General features: G+C 22.0%; 1 protein-coding gene across 2 annotated transcripts in view; it reads right to left on the bottom strand.

The window, feature by feature from the left end:
• The window catches only part of LOC122847629 (RNA polymerase II elongation factor ELL), a 32,767-nt gene that overhangs the window by 1,012 nt on the left and 20,038 nt on the right, over window positions 1–11,717 (bottom strand). Inside the window, exons 1-6 of one of the 2 annotated variants that reach the window (XM_044145427.1) lie at window positions 5,977–6,063; window positions 2,642–2,883; window positions 2,057–2,559; window positions 1,765–1,974; window positions 783–1,680; window positions 44–215 (exon numbers count right to left, since the gene is read on the bottom strand). In XM_044145427.1, the coding sequence (XP_044001362.1) occupies window positions 44–215; window positions 783–1,680; window positions 1,765–1,974; window positions 2,057–2,559; window positions 2,642–2,724 (1,866 nt within the window). In that variant the 5' untranslated portion in view covers window positions 2,725–2,883; window positions 5,977–6,063. Of the gene's footprint in view, window positions 1–43; window positions 216–782; window positions 1,681–1,764; window positions 1,975–2,056; window positions 2,560–2,641; window positions 2,884–5,976; window positions 6,064–11,717 lie in introns of those variants that run through there. The other variant, XM_044145426.1, reaches the window with a different exon arrangement.

Here is an 11,717-nt window from a genome sequence, read left to right as displayed (position 1 = left end):
TTATAATTATATGTTAATTATTTAATAAAAATTATATTATTACCTCACGACTTTCTTGATTTTCACGTTCACGTCTTCTACGTACTTCAAGATCAGCAAAACGACTTGGTACCTGGGCAATGTATGTATGAAGTTTTCTGTATTCTTCATAATCTTCATTAAATTTTTTCTTGTAACGTAGTCTCTGTTCTTCATTTACGATTGGTGGAAATTCACTAATTGATCATGAAAAAAAGAAACAAAATTAATAATTCATTTTGAAAAATTACAAATATATTATTTAAAATATTTAGAATTTATTTTAATTTATTATTATTATAACTTAATAATTGCTCACGAATTTAATTGTTAATAATTTTATATTTTATTTGAAAAAGAAAAAAAAAAAAAAAAAGTAGTTAAAGTAATTTCAACATTACAATCATTTGTAATTATTTAAAATTATTTATAATCATTTAAAGTTGTTTAAAATTATTTGCAATTAATTTTGCATTTTGTTAATTCAATAGAAGGCTTCAAGTTTTTTTTTAAATTTCAATTAATCGACATTTAACATAAATTCAAAGTGTTTATGGCAAAAAATAAAATATATGACAAAAAAACTTATGTCCAAGATATGAAAAATAAAAAAGGCCCATGTCCACAAAGACAGGCCCTTTTGTTGTTGGCATTTTTTTTTTTATTAACCAAAAAAAAATAAAGCTCATCTCTATGGATCCATGTCCCTTTTGTTATTAGCTATTTAATTAACTCATCTAATAAAAAATGAAATAAAAACTTACGTTCGATAATCAGGATACTCTGGTATTTCAATCATTTCAACATTTGGTGATAAAGATGGTATTACTGGTGGTGTCATATTATTTGAATTATTGGAAGCACCAAAATTTGATAATTCATTATTATTATTATTCATATTATTATTATCTCTTTCTCTTCTACGTTGTTCTTTATCATTATTATTTCTACCATAATCTTTATCTTTTCTATCATATCTATCATTACTACTACCAGCTTTACCAATTTTATCATTATTATAATTATTTCTATCATGTTTACTATCCTCATAACAATTTGGACTATTAACATACATTGATCCATTTGATTTACCATCTCCATTACTACTATTATTATCATTTTTTCCAGTTATCATTGATTGTTGCTGCTGATGATAATGATGATTATTATTATTGTTATTATTATATTTTGTATGTTGATTTATATCTTCATTGTCACTTATTAATCCTAATGACAATTTATCCATTCCATAGCTGCGATTATTTATCATATCACTAGTATTTGTTCTATTATTATTAATATTATTACTATTAGTATTACGGTGATTATTGTGTCCTCTTGTTGTTGATTGATTTTCACAATCTCCTTTAAATACATTATCACTGTTACTATTACCATTTCCATTTGTTATTCGTGTATTATCACGTACTGTTGTTGTTGTTCCCATTGTATTATTATAATTATAATTATTTGTCATTGATGCTGATGATGATGATGATAATGATGGATCAGGTTTACGATAATGTGATATACGAGGACGTTTTGTTTGTAAACCATCATTTCCCACACTAAAACCAGGTCGTTTTTGATTTGTTGGTGGTGGTGGTGCTGATATTGCTGGTGGTGAACCAGGATGTGTTGAATTTGGTGATTGACCACTTCCTTAAAATTTAAAAAATAAAGAAATAAATATAGTAATGTAGTTTTTTTTAATCTTATTTTTGTTTTTAATTTTATATTATTTACCACTTGAACCACCATCTGATGATCCTGGTGGTGTTAAATTTTGTGGTTTTCTACGTTTAAGCATTGCACGATCTTGATCAGAATAAAAAGGCCAATCTTCTTGTACATCATTCCACACATGTCGATGTAAATGATATTCATTATTATGCATTGTTGCAATTTGTTTAAGAACCATTGTCATTGTTGATTTATCACGTTCTTTATATCCTTCTATTAAGTAGAAAAATAAAAAAATTGTTTAAATTTATTATAAATAAATAAATAAAATTAATATCAAAATTAAAATAGATACCTCTTGTAATACGATCATGAAGTTCTACTTTTTTATATGTTCTTAATGCAAGTACATGAATAAGACGTTCTCTAAGTGGCCTTCTAGCAAGTTCAGAAAGTTTTTTATCTGGATGTGTACGTACTTGAGGATTACTTGATATTTGTCTGTAATTATTTGTTGATGTTGTTGTATTTGAAGCATTTGACAATGATGAAGATACCGGAAATGATGATGAAGTTGTTGTTGTTGTTGTCGTTGTTGTTGCTGATGATGTTGATGATGATGATAATGATGATAATGAAGAAGACAATGAGGATGACGACGTTAATGCAGTGGAAGATGAAAAATTATTATATAAATGTGAACTGGATAATGAGGCTGGTAGCCTCGATGATTGGCTGACACTTGTTGGAATGCTCGATTGTTCACGATGTCTATTCAATGATGTCAATGTTTTTCCTGATGTTTTAACTTTAATTTTACGTCCAATATCTAGACCATTTGATTTTATCACCTTTGTGCTATTAAAATTAAATTAAATTATTTTTTCATAAATATTATCAGTTGGTGTGTGTTAAACAATAAAATATTAAAATATCTTACGCTTTAATTTTGTTGTTTTCTTCACAAACAGCCATTCTATGTCTTGTTTTTTCATAGACATCATCATTAGCTTGTATTCGCATTCTACATGGTAATGCACCCAAACTTTCCAAATTTTTTGTATCAGTTTGTTGGACACATTCAAAGCTTCCTTGGGGACCCTCAATGTCAGTATTACTAGATAAAGTAAATACAAATTTTGCTGTTCCATTGCTTGACTGGGTTGATGGAAATGATAATTTCTAAAATAAAAACAAAATTATAAACATTAATTAATCATCCATTTTTCATAGAAATATTTAATTTTTTTAAAAATCCATCAAGTCATTTTTCAAGGTAGCTTTTAAATTATTTTCTATTGACCAACTTTTTTGATATATTTAACTAACAAATAGCAACAAATAAATTAAGATTATTTTCTTTTTTTTTTTCTTTGATAAATACTCTATCAATTTATAAATAATTAATTACAAATAAATTCATTTTTGTTTTGGAAAAAAAGATTTTAAATTCATTTTACATTCATTTATTTATTTAAAATATTAATTTAATAATATTTTTAGGTTTTAATAATTTTTAAATGTAATATATAAATTTAAGAAATATACATTTTTTTTTTTTTCCTCTGAGATATCGAATTGATTTTACAGACAGGTTGCATCGGCCTCGACATGAATCGCGACGAGGTCGAAGCGCTCGAGTCGTTCGTTCGGATAAAAATACGCAGTTTGCGTCAAGTTGACAAAAAAATAAAATATATATATAATAAAAAAAATAAAACAAAATTTTATTTAGTTATTAAAATTATAATAGAAAAAAAAAATAATAATAAAACGAGTAATTACAGAGTAATTATAATATTTAGAAAAAAAAAAAAGAAAAAAAGTATCATTGATGTGATTCATCATCAACAATTTGATACTAAAAATATGCTAATACACTGAGTCATCATTTGAATTCTCGTTGATGCCCTTCATAAGAAGTATAAGCTAAAAAAAATAAAAATAAAAAAATTGGCAAGACAATTACATCTTGTTTTTCTCCCACATAAAATAATCCAATGAATTCCAAAATAAATTAGAAAAAAAATTGTCAAGTATGTTATTTAATTTTTTCAATTATTAATAAATTAATAGTCAATAAATAAAACTAAATAAAAAACACTTAAAATATAATTGAAAAAGAAAATTTAATCAAAAGTTTTTAAATTAAAATTAAAAATCAATCATAAGAAAAAAAAAAATTAATAAAAAATCTTATTTTCTTTTATTTGGTCTTTAAATTAATAATTTTATTGCTAAAATTATTGGTAAAAAAAAATAATATATATTGGAAAAGAAGGAATTTAGCTACGTGTAATTGATTTTGATTAATTGAATATGTTTTTTGATGAAATAAATAATGAATGATGACATTGTGTTTGTGATTTTAAGCATGTCCCTTCAATGATGCATGTAATACAACATGTTTATATGTATACTATTATTTAAAAAAATAAATAAATGTATATAATAATGACGATACAAATCGATAGTGTGTCAGTAGGTTGCTTATTCCGATTGCTAACATCGTCAAAGTCCCCTTACTGTTATGCACCACTGCGGCCCAAATTTGGCGAAGCAATCGAGGCCGAGAGAGGATAGAGAGAAACCTCGTCTCAACCTTGTCATCTCAATTGTCTCATACATAATAATACACATTTTATTTATCTATGTTTAATTTTTGCAAAAACATTAATTAATCCATTTTGTATTGATAATTAAATTTAGATAATCAAATTATACATGACTCTACATACGACACAAATAATTACAAGAAATAATACTCTACAAGATATTTGTATAAAAAAAAAAAATATTTATACTCAATATTTCAATTTTTTATAATTGAATAATTGTTAATTAATAATTTGGAGTAAATTTAAATGTTTTTTTTTTTTTTTTTTATGATAATAATTATATGTATTTAAAATAATTGTAAATTTTTAAATTTTGAAAAATCTAAATAATTATTTATTTCATATTTTTATTAATAAAAATAATTTAAATTTATTTATTTATAATTTATCAATATTATATTGTACAATATATAAGCAATAAAAATTTAAAATTTTTAAATAATATATGACTAATTTGTTAATGAAAATATTGAGTAAAAAAAAAAAAAAAAAATAAAAAAAAAATTTTTTCTATCCATCAATACTAATATATTTTTAAATATTTTAAACTATATTTTTTTTTTGTTAATTTTATTATTTGTATTACAATAATTTAAATTTATATATTAATTTAATTTTTCAAATTTTAAATATATCCGGAAGTTGTTGTTTCATTTAATCATGTCTCAAGATTACCATCAACATGTCAATCATTTTTTTAAAAATAAAATCTATATACTTGTAATAATTTTATTGTATTTGACAATGATAAATTATACAAAGAAAAAATATAAAAAACGAGATTTTTTGTTGTCATAAAATATGACAGATTAGGGTTATACTTTGAACTTGTTTTTAAATATATCAATAACGACTAAATAATAATAAAATTAATGATAATATAAATAAAAAAAAATATAAAATAAAATCGATATAAAACGACTTTGTTTTCATCTTTGGTATAATATGGAGTGGGTAAATATGTTAAACGTCCTTGTAATTAAACCCCACCACTAATTTATCTTGTAATACATATATTTTTTAACCTTACGACGTAGAAAATATCTTGCCAATGAATATACATACACAAGTATAATGTATATCAACTTTTTTTTATTTGAAAAAAAAAAAAAAAATTAAATACATAACTAATTAAACAATAAATTCAATTAAAAAAAATTTTTTACGTCATAATATATTTTGTTAATGACCTTAAAATTTTTTATTTAATCAAATAATTTTATATTTCATCTTAAACTAATAATACTCCTCTTTTTATCTATTTATAATTTCTTTTTTTTTTTTAATCATAATTTTATCATGTTAATTGCCTTTCACTTTTCCGGGCAAGTTCAATAACCTACCTCACCTCAAATTATCGTTAAAAAAAAAAAAAAATATAATCCAAAATATTATTCACTTCCGTTTATCCCCCTCCCCACCCCCTAATTAATCACGTATATTTTTTTTTAATGATTAATAAGTCGTAAAAAATAAATAAACAAATGATCATTTTCATGATTTTTTTTTTTCAATCGAAATGATTTCTTTTTTTCAATCGAAATGATTTTTTTTTTCGATCGAAATGATTTTTTTTTTCGATCGAAATGATTTTTTCTTTCAATCGAAATGATTTTTTTTTATTGTTATAATTTTATTAATTAAAAAATAAAATTACGGTTTATTTTTTCGTTGGATGATGAAGAATTTAGGAATAATATTTTTGTATCCAAGTATGGGAACGTTGATGCCAGTTGGAGCCAATCGAGTGGCTGACTTTGCTGTGTTTCAAGCGACTTTTATACTTGTTTTAAGACATCACGTGATATCGCGACTTTTAAATTATCTCCCACTTGAAAATAAAAATCATTCACTATATATATTATATGTATTTTATTCTGTGGACTTTTAACCATTAAATTGCGCATGCGTTTTATCATTTATTATTTATTTAAAAGAGGGAGGAATTATTAACTACTGGGACGAGTGAATAAATGACAAGTCAAGTTTTCATATTAATATCAAAAAAAAAAATACATGTATATAGTCAATAAAATATTGTTTAAAAAAAATCGAAAAATTAATTAATTTTTTAAAAACAATATATAAATATTATTTTATGATTTTTATAGCTCAAAAATAAATATAATTTATCGATTAATTAAATTTTTCAAAAAACAACAAACAGAATTTAATTTTAAATGAGAAAAAATATTTAATTATACAAAAAAAAATAAATATTTTAAATATCATAAATTATTAATGTATCATAAAAAAATATTATTTATAATAAAAAAAATTTTTTTAGTATTAATTATTGCTCATTTATTGAATTACATTTTTTTTTTTCGAATGAAAAATATATTTGCACATGCGTGTAGGTTAAAAGTAACCATGTAACAATTATAAAACGGAGTAGATATATTAAAAAAAAAAAATTGTCAAAGTCAAAGATGCATTTGAAAATTAAATTGAAATAATTAGTTATAGGGGGGTTAAAGTAGGGGAAAGGTGAGACGAACCCGCACAGCTAGAAATTGCCGTTGAAGGCGTCGCATGGATTATATTTAGACAAGCAAAGGCATGAAGACGATGATGAAGAAGACAGTTAAAAAAAAAAAAAATAATAAAAATAAAGTTAAAGAGAGACAAAAAAAAAAAAATGATGATGATGATGATGATGAAGTCTGTTGAAAATGGTTTAACCCAGATACAAATGCTATAGCATCGTTAAGTCGTGTGCAAGTTGATAAGTATGTAAGTAAGTAAGTAAAGTAAGTAAGTAAGTATGTAAGCTACAGCTAGCAAGTATCCAAAGATTTTAAAACAAAGACAAAAAAACACTAACAGTTATGAATCACACGCGGTTAAACTTACTATTCATCCAATTGTAAAAAAAAAAAAAAAGAGGAAAAAAATATAATTAAATATCAAAAAAGAAATATAAATGTAAAATAAGGATTATACAATTGAAAATAAAATTATATATAATTTATTTTATACCAAACACAATGACTTAAACATTTTCTTTTTTATCTCATCAAAATTTAACAAGAATTTTTCAACAAAAAAAAAAAATATAATATAAATAAATTTCCGCTATATAATCGATTTTAAATTGAAAAATAAAAAAAACAAAAAAAATATATATATATGATTTGCGGTACAGGGGAAAAAAGGGGTCATTTAAAGTTGAAAAATTATTATTATTATTATTATATAATTTATAAAATTATTTTTATTTGAAATAAAAAAAAAAAAAAGAGATAAAAATTTTTCAAGTGGTATATAAGTATTATCTAAATTTTTTTGTTTATTTGTTTAATTTAAATTTATGTTGTGTAATTTATTTTGTTAAATATTTATTTTGTATTTTGATAAATATATATATTTTTGATATTTTAGATGATTGATAATGTGTATAAATTAAAAATTAAATATCAAGTAGAAAATTTTATGTCATGTTGATGATAAAAATCAGACAGACATTAAGCTGTCAGTAAATTCTAAAATGGGTGTTTTTAGTGTGAGTGGAACGGAAAACTAAATAAGGAGTTCCTGTATTGTCGATGATTTTCCCAGAACAAAACAATTTTTTTTTTCCTTTTTTTAGTTGTTTCCCATTTTTTTTTTTTTAAATTTTGTTTAGGGAAATTTTCTATATGAGCTTGCTATGCGGAACTTGCTGTGTACTATTAGATACGTATAGATGAAAAAGAACAGAGAAAAAAAAGAAAAAAAAAAGATGAATATAGTTGTTGATTCGCGATAATCTCGCGTGACTTTATACACACATGACAGAAGATTACATAAAATGTGGGCTACTGGCCAGACGAAACAAAGAGGAGGAGGAGGAGAGGAAAGAGAAGAGACGTGCAAGAGGAGGTGTTGATGATGGGGTCAGATGTGACCTAATAAAGTGGATTTTCCTGTGATGATAAATATTAATTATTGTAAACTATAATAGACATGAAAGAAAAATAAAAAATTATTAAAAAAAGGCTATTAAATTTTTGTTTTTTAAATTTATTATAATAGTTATATTATTTTTTTTTTTTTACTTATTCATTTGAAGTAATGTTAATGGGAATTTTTAAATTTATTTCCTTATACATAATAAGAACATCTGATTATAATTACATTTTTTTTTTTTTTTTGTATTCTATTAGAAAGCTGAGAAAGAATACAAATCAAATTTCTTTTACTATACAAATTACAAGAACTAATACTCTACAAGATATGTGTATAAAAAAAAAAAATATTTATACTCAATATTTCAATTTGTTATAATTGAAAAATTGTTAATTAATAATTTGGAGTAAATTTAAATGTTTTTTTTTTTTTTTTTATGATAATAATTATATGTATTTAAAATAATTGTAAATTTTTAAATTTTGAAAAATCTAAATAATTATTTATTTCATATTTTTATTAATAAAAATAATTTAAATTTATTTATTTATAATTTATCAATATTATATTGTACAATATATAAGCAATAAAAATTTAAAATTTTTAAATAATATATGACTAATTTGTTAATGAAAATATTGAGTAAAAAAAGAAAGAAAAAATTTTTTCTATCCATCAATACTAATATATTTTTAAATATTTTAAACTATATTTTTTTTTTGTTAATTTTATTATTTGTATTACAATAATTTAAATTTATATATTAATTTAATTTTTCAAATTTTAAATATATCCGGAAGTTGTTGTTTCATTTAATCATGTCTCAAGATTACCATCAACATGTCAATCATTTTTTTAAAAATAAAATCTATACTTGCAATATTGCAAAAAAAAAAAAAAAAAAAAACAAACAATTACTGTTCATTGTACTTAAATTTGAACAACAACAAATAGACCAATTACCAATAAATTTTCAAAACTCATTATATTTATCTTTTCAAGTCCAATAAAAAAAGAGCAAAAAAAAAAAAAAAAAAGTTTTTAAAATATACATGTCGAGTGTCGATTTAATGGGGTCGTAACGACAATTGTTAAAAATACACAAGGGTGCAAAAAATAACGTATAAAAATATTGATTTCTACTATTTAAAAAACTCGACAATTTATTGTCACACAGTGTACTATATCCAGTCCAAATTTAATCATAAATATCCAAAAAAAAAAAAAAATTGACAATTTGTGTGGGTGGTTGTCGCTCCCTGCGCTGCTATTTTCATATATCTCTTTAAAAAAATTCCCCCAATTCATTTTTAAAATAAAATATATAACCATCCAAAAATACACATATACATTATAAACAAATTAATATAACTGTTCAATTTATTTATAACAAAAAAAAACGACTTTTGAAAAATCAGAATAAATAATAATAATATAAAAAAATTGGTTTTTATTTTTTTTTTTTTCAAATCCTTGGAATGCTGATTGAACGGGTCTTTTGGGCGTCAACATTTCTACCTCTTGAAAATCATTGATGCGTTGAATTTAAAAATTTAAAAAAAAAAATAATATTTTATATGCACAAAGATAAATTAAATTTTTAATTATTGTTAATTAATATTTTATTTATGTCAATTTTATTTTGATATATTTAAAGAGAAAAAAAATATGACTTCCGGTTTTCACATAAATTCCTGAGGAAATAATTTGAAAAATTTATTCTCATGGTACATCTTTAACATGATTTTATTGGAATGAAAGTTTTAATAAATATAAATTTACAAATAACCGGTGTACAGATAAATCAACTCTGTATAAATTTTATTGAACGCATTGTTGTCGATATTATAATGGAAATAAAAAAGGAAATATTAAATACACAGATAAGATGTCGTCAAACATTTCCACAATGCAATAAATATTTAAGATAAAATAACATTAAAAAAAAAATTTATCAAGCCATTGACACGATATAATTTTGTCTATTTTCCCTTGAGACTTTCATTGCAACATATTTTTCATACTTGATGTTTATAAATTACTCGGTAATTCCAACACGTTTCAAAGTCAGATGTCTAGTTATTTCGAATGTTGAATTGTTGTTGTTATTATTATTACTATTTTATTTTGTGAAATTAAACAAGAATTAATAATGTTTTTTTTTAGCGTCAATTGAAGTATTTAAATTTATAATTTATTGATAATTAATTTGTAGAAAATATAGAAAATTTGTTGAATTGATAATTTCGAAAAAAAATTTCGAAAAATTAGATAGAAATATTTTTTTAATTGCGGGGATTTAAATAAATATAAATAAACACAATTAAATTTGTGAAATTTAAAAATAATTAAAAAATAGATAAAAATTTATAAATTTTAAATAAAAAAATTTATTAATTTTACAAATATATATTTATCAAAAAAATAAATAAAAAATTTAATATATTGATTGATAACAAATTGCAAATAAATAAAGTATATTTGTTATTAAAATTTGTTGTAGCTTAAATAATAAAAAAAAAGTGTGTTATAATAATTGAAGAATTTCAAGTTAATTTATATTTATTATTTGTGTATATATGTATAGTAAAAATACATGTTTGTATAAGTTGGCTTCATTGAGACTCGAGGTAGAGGCAGGTAACGGTTTCCGGACAGGGATGTAGCACAGCCTACATACCATCGATACCCACCGATTTTAATGATACTACAAAGAGACTTATCAAACAAGGACATTGAATAAATAAATCCTAAATTTATATATACGTCAACAATAAATTACCCATACAACAATCAAAAAAACCTCATAAATTATCAAATTATCAAAATTAAAAATTCAAAAAAACTAATATACAAAAAACTACTAAATATTTAAATAATATTTTTTGGATTATTAGCTATTTATTTATAATAAATATACTTAAAAAAAAAAAAATAAATTAAACAAAAAATGCAATATGCATATAATGTATCGTCGCTTTCACGAGCACTAAATTCGTCACGCAAAAATAGAAAATTTTCTTAAGTTAATTTTTTATTTAAACACATGTTTGTGTTGCATATTTATATATATATTATTTTTTCATCACATTAATTAATTATTATCTTAATGATAAAATATATTGAATTAATATAAATAATATTATTTTATTTTTTAAAACCTATTTGTTGCATTGTGTATACGTGTGATGTTTGGAGAAGAAAAATATAAAGTGATTGTGTGATCGCAGTCTGGTTTGTATGTATAATAAACAGATCGCCAGTGAAAGGAAGTATAACACTGGTTAAATGTATATAGTTACTTAACCTCCGTTTGACAGAAACGAGGTCATTTTTATCTGTTTTTTTTTTTAATATTATTATTAAAACATTGAAGATTATTTATCTTTAAAACTTGAGAATATATATATAAGAATTTTTTATTCTTTATAATATTTAAATTTAAACAAAAGACAATTAATAATGACAATGAATGATTAAAAGATTGAATTTTAATACTTGTTTAAA

This window comes from Aphidius gifuensis, linkage group LG1, assembly GCF_014905175.1.
Source record: "Aphidius gifuensis isolate YNYX2018 linkage group LG1, ASM1490517v1, whole genome shotgun sequence".
Lineage (NCBI taxonomy): Eukaryota > Metazoa > Arthropoda > Insecta > Hymenoptera > Braconidae > Aphidius > Aphidius gifuensis.
This window is presented reverse-complemented; position numbering and strand designations above follow the sequence as displayed.